This window comes from Lithobates pipiens, unplaced genomic scaffold (assembly GCF_037356315.1).
Source record: "Lithobates pipiens isolate NorthernLeopardFrog02 unplaced genomic scaffold, aLitPip1_a1.2 Scaffold_27, whole genome shotgun sequence".
Taxonomy (NCBI): Eukaryota; Metazoa; Chordata; class Amphibia; order Anura; family Ranidae; genus Lithobates; species Lithobates pipiens.
Window position 1 is genome coordinate 35,667,411 of NW_027507788.1, and position 15,279 is coordinate 35,682,689.

At 42.7% G+C, this 15,279-nt stretch overlaps 1 protein-coding gene across 3 annotated transcripts in view; it reads left to right on the top strand.

Annotated features, from left to right (window-relative positions):
* The first annotated feature begins 1,550 nt into the window (after positions 1-1,550).
* The window catches only part of LOC143933770 (sialic acid-binding Ig-like lectin 16), a 63,130-nt gene continuing 49,401 nt past the window's right edge, over positions 1,551-15,279 (top strand). Inside the window, exons 1-3 of one of the 3 annotated variants that reach the window (XM_077456768.1) lie at positions 1,551-1,751; positions 1,969-2,162; positions 11,518-11,600. In XM_077456768.1, coding sequence (XP_077312894.1) covers positions 11,540-11,600 — 61 coding nt within the window. In that variant the 5' untranslated portion in view covers positions 1,551-1,751; positions 1,969-2,162; positions 11,518-11,539. Of the gene's footprint in view, positions 1,752-1,807; positions 2,163-11,517; positions 11,601-15,279 lie in introns of those variants that run through there. The other 2 variants (XM_077456767.1, XM_077456771.1) reach the window with 2 other exon arrangements.

Here is a 15,279-nt window from a genome sequence, read left to right on the forward strand (position 1 = left end):
CAATATAGGCGGTGACATTCACTTCCTTTGCTAGTCTATAGAATATTTAAAAAAAAAGTCACAGTTATTTTGCTGAGTAACTAATTACTTTTCCAATGTAGTAATTGAGTTACTAACGCAATTACTTTTTGGGAGAAGTAATTTGTAACTTAACTAATTACTTGATGACCAACACTGCACATTACAGGTATGTACATTCCTACCTACTAGGCCCAAATAAGTACTTCCCCACTTCAAAGGCCCCCATATGTACCTTACTACCTACTAGACCCAACTAAGTACCTTCCCACATCACAGGCCCTCCATGTGTAGCTTCCTTCCTACTAGGCCCAACTAAGTACCTTCCAACATCGCAAACCCCCCCCCCCCATATGTACCTTCCTTCATAATAGGCCCAACTATACCGCCCAACTTCTTGAGATGTGAATGAGGGACAACTATTATTAAAAGTATGTAGACATAGGACACACACCCTGTCACACCCCCTTAAAAGAGAATACTACAAAAAAATGATTAGTTAAACCCCCAAGTGCTTTTTTTACCACTACTATTTCTTTATACTGGCATTTGAAATTTACAAATGCAGCAATATAGAACTTTTAGCACTTGGGAACACTTTTTTGAAGGGTAAAAAGTGCATTTTGCATACAACTCTATAGATCAGACCAAAATGAGGGACAAATGAGGAGAAAAGAGGGACATAGGCACTTTGTTCCAAATCAGGGACAGTCCAACGAAATCAAGGACAGTTGGGAGCTATGATATATGCTACTTAGCTTAACCTTTGCCACAGCATCTTTCATAGTAAAGTCCAAGGTAGGTCTGTGTACACAGGCAAATATCTGTAGCGAACTCTGAGCTGGCACCACAGGTGAGCGGCTGGAGGAGTCCCAGAGCTGGTAGCTTAGATAGGTAGCTACAGACACACCCAGCCAACCCACTTGAAGCACAACACTCTCTTTAGTGGCTGGTTCTTCCAGAGAAACTGTGCTATAGGGCTCCTGGCTGTCTGCCCACATACTGTGCATAACAGTAGGGGATTGTACACTTGTCTGTAGATCACATGCCCAGCCACCACTGCCTCATTAGGTGTAGTCCATCTGAGCTGCCAAGAAAGGGAAATGTATATCCCCTAGGCATGCTCAGGAGTCCAGTGGATTATGGAAAACAGAGGTTAAAGTGGTAAATAAAGATAAAACACCTTCTGTGTGCAGCCCCCCCCCTTTTTTTGTTGGGGGTGGGATTTGTGCTAGTAGGGATGATTAGGGGGTATTTGTGCTAGGAGGGGGGATTTGAAGTGGGATGGAGAGGATTTGTGCTTGGAGGGGAAATTTAAGGGGTAGAGGATTTGTACTGGGAGGAAGAATTTTTTTTTGTTGGGGGAGATATGTGCTGGGGGCATATGGGGAGAGAGAGGATTTGAACTTGGGGGGCAAAGATTTGTGCCAGGAGGGGAGAATTCAGCAGGGGGGTGGATTTGTACTGGGAGGAAGGAGGATTTATGCCTGAAGGCGGGGGCGGGGGGAGTTAAGCTGGCAGATTAGTGCTCAATATTTTTTTTGGGGGGGGGGATTTTTGCTGACACATAATCATACACTTTAGGTGGGGGGGTGCAATTTGGCATGTCATCCTGGGCTTTAGGTGACCTTGTCCCAGCACTGGTGTCACCGGCTGGAACACTAGGCAGACGTAAAGAGAAAAAAGGTCTATGAAAAAAAAGAAGAAAATAAAGCTAGAGCATTTAATGATTGGTACGTTGCGATATATTATATTTTTGTTCACCTGCTTAAGCAGCACTCCATAATTAGTCACAACGTTCATTGAAAGCTAACGCAGCCTTACAATTGACATATTAGCATGTAATTACTGTATGTGTAGCGTGTTAACTGATCCCAAGAGTGGCATAACTTCTTGCTAAAGCCGGCTTCATGTGTTTGTTTCGTATTCTTACTTCTGCTTTTCACTTAGAGAATTTTGTAACCACACCGTGTGTGCAAACACAATATCCACACCAGTCAGAGAGCAAGAAGGGGAGAAGAGTTTGCCAAATGATTCAATTTCTGAAGAACAAGTCGTAGATTGGTGGACTGCGATAGAACGTCTGAAGACAAGCAATATGCCAAGATGTGGACTCCATGAAATGGACTACTGAATTTTTACAGGTAAGAAACGACCTGATGAAGGTCAAGTACAGAGCTTGAAGGACCTCAGTTGAAGGGGGGAGACGTTTGCTAAAAATGTATTTCTTATACTTTAAGGAAAAAGTTGATTGACGTGCCAAAACTTTTTATTTTATTATTTTGGATAGAATGTGGAAGGGTTAGAACCGAACCAAGCCAAAGGGACCCAAAACTTTGGTGGAGGATGTTTTTTGCACCTTTTATACTTTGCTTTCAGCAAATTCTTGAGGTCTATGATGGAGCACTGGCCTTTTTTTTTAAGGACTAGAACCATGTTTTGTTGGTCAAAACGTTTAAGTTATTTTATTGTTGACTTGTTTATTCATTATTTTTTACTTGCATATTTATTTTTATAATCATAGTTACATAGTAGGTGAGGTTGAAAAAAGACACAAGTCCATCAAGTCCAAGCTATGATCTTGACTTCTTACTTTTTATAGGAAGGGTGCTTTTTTTTTGCATCTGTTTTGGTAATTAGAAAATAATTTCATTTATATTATTGGTAAAAAATAATAACATTTTTATACATTATTTTTATTTGCATATTTATTTTTATACTCAAGACTTCTCCCTCTTATAGTAAGGATGCTTTTTTCCATCTATTTTGTTAATTACAATTGCAATTATTTTATTAGGAAAAAAAATAATGACTTTTTTTGTTCATTATTTTTATTTGCATATTTATTTTTATACTCAAGACTTCTCACTCTTATAGTAAGGATGCTTTTTTTCCATCTATTTTGTTAATTACAATTGCAATTATTTTATTAGGAAAAAAAATAATGACTTTTTCTTTATTCATTATTTTTATGTGCATATTTATTTTTATAATCATGACTTCTCATTTTTATAGGAAGGATGCTTCTTGAATCGGTTTTGTTATATATCTTGCTTTGTTCTCAATACATTATTGAGGTCTATGATGGAGCACTGATTTTTTTCTCGTTCACAGATTAGAATTCTGTCAGATTTGTATGGGTTTAAATATAATTTTATTGGTAAAATGTTATTACTTTTCTATAATTTTTTTTTTACTTGCATATTTATTTTTAGAATCAGAACGTTTTACTTTTATAGGAAGGATTTTCTTTGCATCTTTTTTGTTATATGTCATTCTTTGATCTCAAAATATTTTTGAGGTCTATGATGGAGTGCTGCCATTTTCTATTTCAAGGATTAGAACCATGTCTGATTGTTATTGGTCTAAAAATAATTTTATTGGTAAAAAGTAATGACTTTTATATTCAGTATTTTTTTTTTTTTTTTACTTGCATTTTTTTTTAATTTTCATAACTTTTTACTTTAATAGAAAGGATTTTTCTCATTCACAGATTAGAACCCTGTCTGATTTTTATGGGTTTAAAAATAATTTTATTGGTAAAATTTAATGACTTTTCTAATTTTTACTTGCATATTTTTTTTTATATAATTTAGGAATTTTTACTATTATAGGAAAGATTTTCTTTGCATCTTTTTTGTTATATGTCATTCTTTGATCTCAAAATATTTTTGAGGTCTATGATGGAGTGCTGCCATTTTCTGTTTCAAGGATTAGAACCATGTCTGATTGTTATTGGTCTAAAAATAATTTTATTTGTAAAAAGTAACGACTTTTATATTCAGTATTTTTTTTTTTTTACTTGCATTTTTTTCATAACTTTTTACTTTAATAGAAAGGATTTTTCTCATTTGCAAATTAGAATCCTGTCAGATTTTTATGGGTTTAAAAATAATTTTATTGGTAAAATGTAATGACTTTTCTAATTTTATTTTTTTTTTTTTTACTTGCATATATATTTTTTTTTTTTATAATCAGGACTTTTTACTATTATAGGAAAGATTTTCTTTGCATCTTTTTTGTTATATGTCATTCTTTGATCTCAAAATATTTTTGAGGTCTATGATGGAGTGCTGCCATTTTCTATTTCAAGGATTAGAACCATGTCTGATTGTTATTGGTCTAAAAATAATTTTATTGGTAAAAAGTAATGACTTTTATATTCAGTATTTTTTTTTTTTACTTGCATTTTTTTCATAACTTTTTACTTTAATAGAAAGGATTTTTCTCATTTGCAAATTAGAATCCTGTCAGATTTTTATGGGTTTAAAAATAATTTTATTGGTAAAATGTAATGACTTTTCTCATTTATTTTAATTTTTTTTACTTGCATATTTTTTTTTTTTTTTTTTATAATCAGGACTTTTTACTATTATAGGAAGGATTTTATTTGCATCTTTTTTGTTTATATGTCATTCTTCGACCTCAAAATATTCTTTAGGTCCATGATGTTGTGTTGCCCTTTTCTATTTCAAGGCTTAGAACCATGTCTGATTGTTATTGGTCTAAAAATAATTAGTAAAAAGTAATGATTTTTGTATTCAGTTTTTTTTTCACTTGCATTTAAAAAAATAAAAATTCATTACTTTTTACTTAATGATGTACAATGATTTTTGCATTCAGTTTTTTTTTTTCTTGCATTTTAAAAAAAAAATACTTTTTACTTTCCTAGGAAGGATTGGTCGACGTGTGTACAATCAGTGTTGTTGGCTGTAGTTGGCAACACTGATCATTGTATTTTGCCGGTAGGGAAGGCTCCCCATGAATGGGGGAAACTGGATCATTTTTTTATTTTTTTAATTTTTTTGTTCAAACAGCAAAAAATTATCATTGTATGGACTGCTTTAGTTTGAATATACAATTTTTTTTTATTTTGCATAGATTTTAAGGCATTTGATACTGTTGTGATAGTATAGTGATGACTGTTATTGTTCACATCCATTCTTTTGCAGTGTAGATCTATGGTGACCATATCTTTTATTTGGCTTGGCATTGGATTGCATTGTGTCCTCTCTGTTCTGTATTGAATGCTGTTGATCATTTTTCACAATGGGAGACTCCAGGCTCAGCTTTCAGAGTAGAAGATGACCTGGACATTACAAGATGTAGCAGCAACCTATTCGATCAGCCTATTGATCGCTGGTATATCAAAAATTGGGCTGGCATACAAAATAATAAAATTAAAGTGTAACTTTTCAAATTCCCGACCTATCAAAATATTCAACAAGATACATTTTCAGATAAGCCCCACATTTCATTAAAATGCCTTACTTGATCTCCAGTCCGGGTACTTTTCCTAGGCTGAAATGAATGACTGCCTATACAACTTCCCACATCCTGCCATTCAGAAACCTTAATCCAACATAACCCCTCATGGGAATTGTTCCCACCAAATAAAAGGCCATGAAGAAGGGAGGAGTCTACCCCCCTGAAATGCATAGGCTTGATGTACTTTTTGTTATGTTATATTAAAGTAGATTTTTTTTTTGTTTTTGTTTTTAAACATGTCGTACTTACCTGCTCTGCAGTTGGTTGTGCACAGAGCAGCCCCTGTTCTCCTTATCTCAGGTCCCTCACCGGCGCTCCTGGCCCTTCCCTCCTGCTGAGTGCCCCCAGAGCAAGCTGTGACTAGGCCCCAGCTCCTCTCTATTCTCATTGGCTCACTGAGTTTGATTGACAGTAGCGGGAGCAAATGGCACCCCACTGCTGTCTCAGCCGATCAGGAGGGATAGTCCCATACAGCCGAGCAGTGGCGGCCCATTGATAAGGGAAGCAGGGGGCTGTCCTCCTAATCCAAGTGCCCGTCCCTAATCTGCATGCAGGGTGCCGGAACGCATGGATTTCAATGTTTTTTTTTTTAAGCACATGAGTAGAGCCTGAGGCTCTAATTGGCTCATGGCGCAGAGCACTGCATGCATCTTAAACCCACCCAGTTGTGTGACAATAGCGAATTAATATTCGCTATTGTCTTCCTGATTCCATTCCCAGCTACACAGGAAGCGGGACTCAATTGGCCGAGAAGCGACCATATTGGCCGCCGAGGAGGAGGAGACGCAGGGAGAAGCTGCCATGAAGCCTCTTAGGACTCCCAGCCATACAGGTCTCAGGACCCACTACCTGTTAGGCCAAGAGGAAAAGCAATGGCTCTGGCTTAGGCCAGGAGGAGCAGCAGCCCTGCAGCCCTGCCCCAGATCCTCTCCATCTGCTTCCTAAGGTAAGGCCTCTGATCGTCGCTTTACTGTCCGTCTCCCGGGGTGTTGTTAGTGCCAGTGAGGGGGGGGGGGGGCAGGTTTGTTTGCTTGCCCCCCCAATATATTAAGCACCGGATATTGCCACTGCAGCTGAGTCTCTCATGCAACATCGTTGGAATGAGAGAGGGCTCAGGTAAGTATTAGGGGGGCTGCTGCATACAGAAGGCTTTTTATCTTAATGCATAGAATGCATTAAGATAAAAAATCTTCTGCCTTTACAACCACTTTAAAGGTCTATGAGCCATATTTTAGAAGACACATTTCTCTGGACACCAGGTGCTACTTTTTTTAAAAATCGAATGCCACGATTGGGCTATCCGACAGATCGTGTGTGGGCTCCGGTGTACCTTTTCTTCCCAAAAGTCCGGTGGACTTTGAAAGAAGACTTGACTCAAAATTGTCCACCGGACTCGTCTGTGTGCTAGTCCAAATGAACGGACTAGCCCACACACGGACTAAAGTCCGTTCATTTTGAACGTGACTTCAGGTACAACGGGACTAGTGAAGGAAGTCAATGTCGCCGCTTCCATCGGCGAGATTGACACCTTGCGAGCCCCGTCACCTGGTATGGATTTTAAGGGTAACCCCTACGCAGAAAAATGGCATGGAGGTCCCCCCAAAGTCCATACCAGACCCTTATCCGAGCATGCAGCCCGGCCGGTCAGAAAAGGGGGTGGGGACGAGCATATTGAAGAATGACCTCAGCAGTCCACTCCATATGCAAAAAAATTTCTTTCTTCTTTCCTACTCACAACAACCCTTTAACTAGGTCTGAAGATGTGGAGGACTTCCTAATCACGTGACCACTCTGATTGGTTGTCACGAGTGGTGGCTGATGCTCCATTTTTTGAGGGGTTGGGAGCAAACAAACCGCAACCCCCCCACCAACCCCCCTCCTTGGCGGGCCGATCAATCAAACCCCCCCCCCACCCCCCAGTAGCTTGCTTGTCTGCCCACCAAACCCGCACTTACCCTATTTAGGTCGCAGGCAGCTTTGGCTCCTTCCTGCGTCTCCTCCTCAGAGGCTTTCACGGCAGCTTCTCCTTGCGTCTCCTCCTCCTCAGCGGCCAATATGGTCGCTTCCCGTCTTGGCAAATTGGGTCTTAAGACCCACTTCCTGAGTGGCCGGGAAGGGAATCAGGAAGACAATAGCGAATATTAATTTGCTATTGTCACACAACTGGATGGGCTCAGGATGCAGTGCTTTGCACCCCGAGCCCACCCTTTTCTGAAGCTAATTAGAGTCTCAAGCTCTAATCACATGCTTCAAAGAAAAAAAAAAAACATTGAAATCAATGTATCTTGCGACCTGCATGTAGATTAGGGTCCGGGAGCATGGATTAGGGGGGCCGGCTGCCATGGTTCATCATGGGACGGGCTGCCATGGGTTGTCCCAAAGGTCACATGATTGGGAGGGCCATCCTGCAGGCTGTTAATCATAGCTAGAGACTGGGAGATGTTGATGACTGCAATGGAAGCACACACTTAGCATGCTCTCAGCATGAAAACCTCATCCTCCATGGACGCATATTTGCAGCATGTGGCTGTTAGGGTCCACCATCTTTGTTAACACAAATATACTCTGTGTGGTCAGCAAGAAGTTAAAGTGGTTGCAACCCAAAAAAAAAAGAAGATCCTGCTCCTTTAAGGCGTGAGCTATAGCACAGTGCTTAATGTCCCTTATTATATTGCAATATACGTGTTTGATCCTGCCTGTTCCTGTGTCCCCCTGTGCCGACCACGGTAATCATGGCTGCTGAGCCAGGATACCATGTTCAATCTACGTGCCTCCATCATCCCGCTCTCTGCTGTGAGAGTCTCTCCCCTCTACCCCTCTCTCCCTGCCTGTCAGAGTGAGAGCAGCTCTCATCCCCGCCCCTCCCGACTCTATTCAGCTGCAATATGCAGCAAAAATACACGTATCCCCTCCGTATTATGCTGGAATTAACTACAGCATATGTATTTTTTTTCATTTTTTATGAAAAGGCTAAATACCATTTTCCACACTGCCGCGGTGTGGTCACCAGTGGCCATACCTTCCAACATTTTTAGATGGGAATGAGGGACACCTACTGGCAAATGTATGTAGGCATAGGACATGCCCCCTGTCACACCCCCTTAAACCAAAAAAAAAGGTTAATGAAATCCACAAGGGCTTTTTTTTTTTTTGCTTTATATTGGCTTTTAAAATTTACAAATGCAGCAATTTAGAATTTGGATAAACACTTTTTGAAAGATAAAAAGTGAATTTTATATGCAACTCTATAGATCAGACCAAAATGAGGGACAAATGAGGAGGAAAGAGGGACAGAACGACATTGCTCCAAATCAGGAACAGTTGGGAGCTATACCAGTGGCGACCCATCCATACGTCCTAAACCATGCGCCCAGCCCCTAATTGTCATGGACGGCGCCGGACATATCGATTCCAATGTTTTTTTTTTGAAGCACATGATTAGAGCCTGAGGCTATAATTGGCTTCAAAAAAGGGTGAGCTCGGGGTCCAGAGCACTGAGCGCCCCCAGCCCACCCATTTGTGAATTAATATTCGCTATTGTCTTTCTGATTCTCCTCCTGGGCCAATCAGGAAGTGGGTCCCTGTCACCCGATTGGCCAAGAGGAGAACCGATCCTATTGGCCACAAAGGAGCAGGACCAGGGAGGAGACGCAGGGGAAGCCACCAAAGCCTAGGAGGAGGAGACGCAGGGTGAAGCCACTGCCCAGAGGAAGCACTGCCTGCAACCTAGATGGGGTAAGTGCGGAGCTGGTAACTGACCGACCGACCGTGAGGGTGCCTATGACCCGACTGTTAAATACTATTTCGCACAACGCTGCTGTGCGGTCACATAATCACTCCCCGTTCTTCTTCTGCGATCTGTGGAGAGAGGCGGGACGGGCAGAGATTCCGCTGTGACATAAGCTGGCCAGCCGAGGGAAGTCACTGGCTAGGGGTATATTTTTTTGGGGGGGCAGCAAACAATATAAATGCTGCTCAACCGGAATCTCTGTCCGTCCCGCCTCTCTCCACAGATCGGGGAAGAAGAGCGGGGAGTGATTATGTGACCGCACAGCAGCGTTGTGCCAAATAGTATTTAGCCTTTTCATTTGAAAAAAAAACAATACACTGTAGTTAATGCCAGCATAATCCAGAGAAGGTACCAGTAAAGTCTTTGGGGGGAGTTGATTTACTAAAGGCAAACAGACTGTGCACTTTGCAAGAGAAGTGCCTCCAGAGCTTAGAAAATGAGCAGAAGCTCTGCTGACTGCCATCATCCAATCATGTGCAAGCAAAAATGCTGACTTTTTTTTTCCTTGCATGTGATTGGGTATTCTTTGCAAAGTGAAGCTTTACCTCATCTATTAAGTTCTGGAGCAACTGCACTTTGCAAAGAAGAGTCTGTTTGCCTTTAGTAAATCAACCCCCATGCGACTTTCCCAACACTTTAAAGCGGGATTCCACCCTAAAGTGGAACCTCCACTGATCGGATCCCTCCCCCCCTCCGGTGTCACAATTGACACCTTTCAGGGGGGAGGGGGGTGGAGATACCTGTCAAAGACAGGTATTTTCACCCACTTCCGGGCATAGACTCCCGTGGGAGTCTACGCCATTTACTGCCCTGCCGCGCTGTCTGCTGGGACACACACGGGTCCCAGTGACAGCGCAGAGATTTCCTACTGCGCGGCGCGGCTCGCGCATGCGCAGTAGGGAACCGGGAAGTGAAGCCGATTCGCTATACTTCCTGATTCCCTCACCTAGAATGGTGACTACAGCAGCCGAGAGCCGAGCGATCGATCGGCCTCGGCTGCCGGCATCGCTGGACCCCGGGACAGGTGAGTGTCCATTTATTAAAAGTCAGCAGCTGTCCCGCACAGTGTCCACCCACGTCCTAATCGCAGCAAGACTGGCGATTGCTCGCAAATGGAAAAGCCCTAACCCTCCGGATCTCCAAGAAGTACTGACAATCTTGAACTCCAACTTCATTATGGAACACAGCTTCTCTAAAGCCCACCTTACCACGACTAAGTTTCTCAGGGACTGGGACCCGTGGATTAAAGATCCGCGGAGCACGCAACTCACATGACTTTGACATCAGTCCAATCCAGTGGTCGGTTCTGTTTTATATTATACTTTTATTGTTTTATTCTATAGGTTAATGACGAATACAGGCAATACTTAAAGCGGTTCTTCACCCTAAAGGGGAAGTTCCGCTAGTATTATCCCTCCCCCCTCCGGTGCCACAATTGACACCTTTCGGGGGGAGGGGGGTGCAGTTACCTGGATAATCCAGGTATCTGCACCCACTTCCGGCCAGACCGCCGCATGGCTCCGCCCACCCCCGCATGGCTCCGCCCCCCCGTTGTGTTCTGGGAAACACACAGTTCCCAGAGACACAGCGGGGGACCATAAGAGAAGCGCAGCGCAACTCGCGCATGCGCAGTAGGGAACCGGGCAGTGAAGCCCTCATGCTTCACTTCCCGATTCCCTGACAGAGGATGGCGGCGGTGGCTGCAGCGAGACGAGCGATCGCTCGTTATCTGCCGCCGACATCGCTGGAACCTGGGACAGGTAAGTGTGATATTATTAAAAGTCAGCAGCTGCAATATTAGTAGCTGCTGGCTTTTAATATTTTTTTTTTAGGTGCAGCTCCTCTTTAATATTGTCTGTATGACATATATAATTCATTGTAAGATCCACTATGATAGCTACCTATTCCATCCATCGAATCTTACACTGTTGCTATTCTAGATTTGATCTCTTTGTTGAGAAGCACGCTAGCATTAGTAGCGTAACATGTTGTTGACATCCACATACTCTTTAGCAACCTTTGTGTTTATCAATGTAATTGAATGTAATTGCTTTTTTTGTTTTGGTACAACCTGTACACATTGTATCTCAGGAAATAACTTCAATAAACCTTTAAGTTAAAAAAAATAAAAAATAAAATAAAAAAATAAAGTCAGCAGCTGTAGTATTTATAGCTGCTGGCTTTTAATATTTATTTTTTTGGTGGAATCCCTCTTTAAGGTAAATCTATGAGAATAGATATTTGGGAACCACAACTGTTGGTTTGCTGTTAGAGTTCCATCGTTTTTATCCTGGTTTTACCACCAAATAAGCCTCTGACCTGTTTTGGAGGGTGCTGATGCTGTTTCATATTTCACATTGTCACTAGAGCCAATTATTGCAAAATGAACTGTACATAAAACTTCTACCCAAGCCGTACTCACTCCAAGATTTGTATTACAGGAATACACATATACACATCGAGATGGGATTTACAGATGTAGACCACTTCTTGTTGCTGCTCTTCATCATGTCTTCTCTGCTGCGTATGTATAATTAGCATTTCCTTGCTATTTTTTACCACTTACCCACTGGGCACTTAAAACTCCTTCCTAACCAGACCAATTTTCAGCTTTCGATGCTCTCACATTTTAAATGACAATTACTCAGTCATGCAACATTGTACCCATATGAGTCATGGATGAATGAGCCATAGATGGAGCATGGATGGATGGATGAGTCATGGATGGATGAGCCATGGATGGAGCATGGAAGGATGGATGAGACATGTATGAGCTATGGATGGATGAGACATGTATGAGCCATGGATGAAGCATGGATGAATGGATGAGACACGTATGAGCCATGGATGGAGCATGGATGGATGGATGAGACATGGATGGAGCATAGATGGATGGATGAGACATGCATGAGCCATGTATGAAGCATGGATGGATGGATCAGACATGGATGGAGCATGGATGGATGGATGAGACATGGATGAAGAATGGATGGATGGATGAGACATGGATGGAGCATGGATGGATGGATGAGACATGGATGGAGTATGGATGGATGGATGAGACATGGATGGAGCATGGATGGATGGATGAGACATGGATGAAGCATGGATGGATGGATGAGACATGGATGGAGTATGGATGGATGGATGAGACATGGATGGAGCATGGATGGATGGATGAGACATGGATGAAGCATGGATGGATGGATGAGACATGGATGGAGTATGGATGGATGGATGAGACATGGATGGAGCATGGATGGATGGATGAGCCATGGATGAAGCATGGATGGATGGATGAGACATGGATGGAGTATGGATGGATGGATGAGACATGGCTGAGCACAGATCAGCGCTGTGGGAACTTCAGATCCAGCCCACAGGGTTGCTGCACCTGACTGTCAAAGGGGAGGAGCCGAACAAGCTCTATGGATTTGCCAAAGACAGTCAATGGTGTGTTTGGAAAATATTGCACTCCGTATTTATTTATTTCAGGTTCTTATATGGCGCTGTAGATTTATACAGTGCTTTACACATATATTGTACATTGACGTTAAAGAAAAAAAATCCAGGAATGGAATATTGTTACATAGTTTTTGTTGGTCCAACAATACCTACATTTTATGTAGTTTCACTGGTCTAACGTGGACCAATATAACTCTGCATATAACGTCCTCATGAGATCCCTCTAGGCCAGTGATGGAGAACCTCGGCACCCCAGATGTTTTGGAACACATTTTCCATGATGCTCAACTACATTGTAGAGTGCATGAGCATCATGGGACATGTAGTTCCAAAACATCTGGGGTGCCGAGGTTCTCTATCACTGCTCTAGAAGCTGGGTATCACTGTATTCAGCACAGTTGTGGTGATCTCCACCAGCTTCCAGGTCCTGTGCCAAACAACTGCCCTGGTGTATTGTGATGAACACAGGAGATCGGCTGCTATATATAGGCACCATTCAGAGATCACTTTTGCGTTTTCTCAGTGAATGTGAAGCAGATTGGATGAGGTGGTGGTGAGGTGTTTTGCATTCACTGAGAAAATGCAAAGTGTTCTCTGAATGTTGCCTGTGTCCAGCAGCCGATCTCCTGTGTTCAAAATCCCTCTATAGTGTGTACTTGTCTCAATCCATAGCACTAATGCCATGTAGACACACGAATAGACTATCTGGCGGACTTAGTATGGCGGACAATCCCCCGGACTTTGCAGCGGAGGTCCGCTGGACTTTGTGAACGAGCTGACTTTCCCACACACGCCCACACACGACCGAACTTTCCACCGGACTTTTGAAATGAACGGACTTGCCCACACACGGAGAAAAGTCTGTTCATTTTGAACGTGACTCCAGGTAGACAGGACTAGCGAAAGGAAGTCAATATCGCCACCTCCATCGGCAAGATTGACACCTTGCTAGCTCCGACGCCTGGTATGGATTTTAAGGGGAACCCCTACACCGAAAAAATGGTGTGGGGATCCCCCCAAAGTCCATACCAGACCCTTATCCTAGCATGCCACCAGGCCGCGTTCCCTCAACCTGGGGGGGTGCTTTGGGGAAGGGGGGGCCCTGCGGCCCCCCCAAAGCACCTTGTCCCCATTTTTATGAGGCCAAGGGCCTCTTCCCGACAACCCTGGCCATTGGTTGTCTGGGTCTGTTCCTGTGTGAAGGGGGTGTGTCCCTTCCCTCCAATCAGCCCTCAGAGCTCTCCTCTGAGCTCTGCAGAGTGGGACTTCAGCTCTCTGCCCCCTGTTTTCTGAAAGCTCAAACATGCTTTACAAATCCTTGACTTTGAACAGATATAGAGAAGAGAAGACTGCAAATAAACAGGTACATTTTACACTCGAGGCCAGTCACTTCACTGGGTATATGTAAGGGTTTACAACCATTTTAAAGTGTTACTAAACCCAGGAGCCTGCATTTATTCTATCTATTTTTTCAGCAGTCACAGATAGCTGGCAAGCAGGCTACTTAGTCACTTGGGTGTGGAGCTGGATGCACATTTATTTGAAGATTCTTCACGATTTTTTACAATTTGCCACCAACATTTCACATGGATGGATGTTTGTTTTTCTTATATATGGATTGATTTTTGCACTGGGACTTTGCTTTAGTTTTTATTTTTCCCTTGCAAATAATGAAAATTTTTTTTTTTGCACTGGGATACATTTTGAAAATATTTTTTCTTGTTGTTTGGTTAGTGCTCCACTCACCTTTTATGCATATTTATTATATCCGGTCTCCCACAGTACACAGAACATGGAAATGCAATTCATTTAGTAAATATAAACGGCTAAACACCTTTCCTCGTCAGCAGTATATAGCAGTCTTGTGACTTCTATCAGTGTGTGGTTAAAGCTTGTAGGAGGAGTTTTCATTCCCCTCTGACTCTCCTATGAGGCTGCAGGACCCTTAACCCTCTGTCTGGACAGCGCTGATTGGCCCTGTGCGGACACAGGATTCAAAACCCATACTGTCCGGGTGAATCCCGGGCAGGTGGCAACCCTACCTGTGCTGATCACATGCACCCTCCCAAAACACCAACAGAATGCACAGAGTGCCCCCACGACTCTGTTCTATCAGGAGATGGATTGAGGACTGTGGAAGAAGGGGAGGATCACAGAAGGCAGGATCACCAGCTTTAGGATTAACCTCTTAGGTTCCACAGTGGGTATAATGCCCCATACAAACAGTTGGACATTTCGACCACAAAATCCGTCTTATTTTTTTCGGCGGATTTTGGCCGAAACTTGTCTAGCATACAAGCGGTCACACAAAGTTGTCGGAGAATCCAATCATTCGGAAACGAGGCGATGTACAAAACGTACGACGGGACTACGTAGAGGCCATCAGCCAATAGCTTTTTTTTCCAATTTTGTTCTGAGCATGCTTGGCACTTTGTGCGTCGGAATTCTCTACACACGATCGGAAAAAGTCCGATCGGATTTAGTTGTCGGAAAATTTTAAATCCAGCTCTCAAACTTTTTCTGTCGGAAATTCTGACAGAAAAAGTCAGATAGAGCCCACACACGGATTTTCCGACAACATAATCCGATCGGACTTTTCCCGTCGGAAGTTCCGACCGTGTGTATGGGGCATTACAAGCATGCTATGCTGCATGTGCAGACTGATTTTACCATACCTCTGAACTTTTTGAGATTGGAACGAGGGACACCTAGTAGCAAAAGTATGCAGGCATAGGACA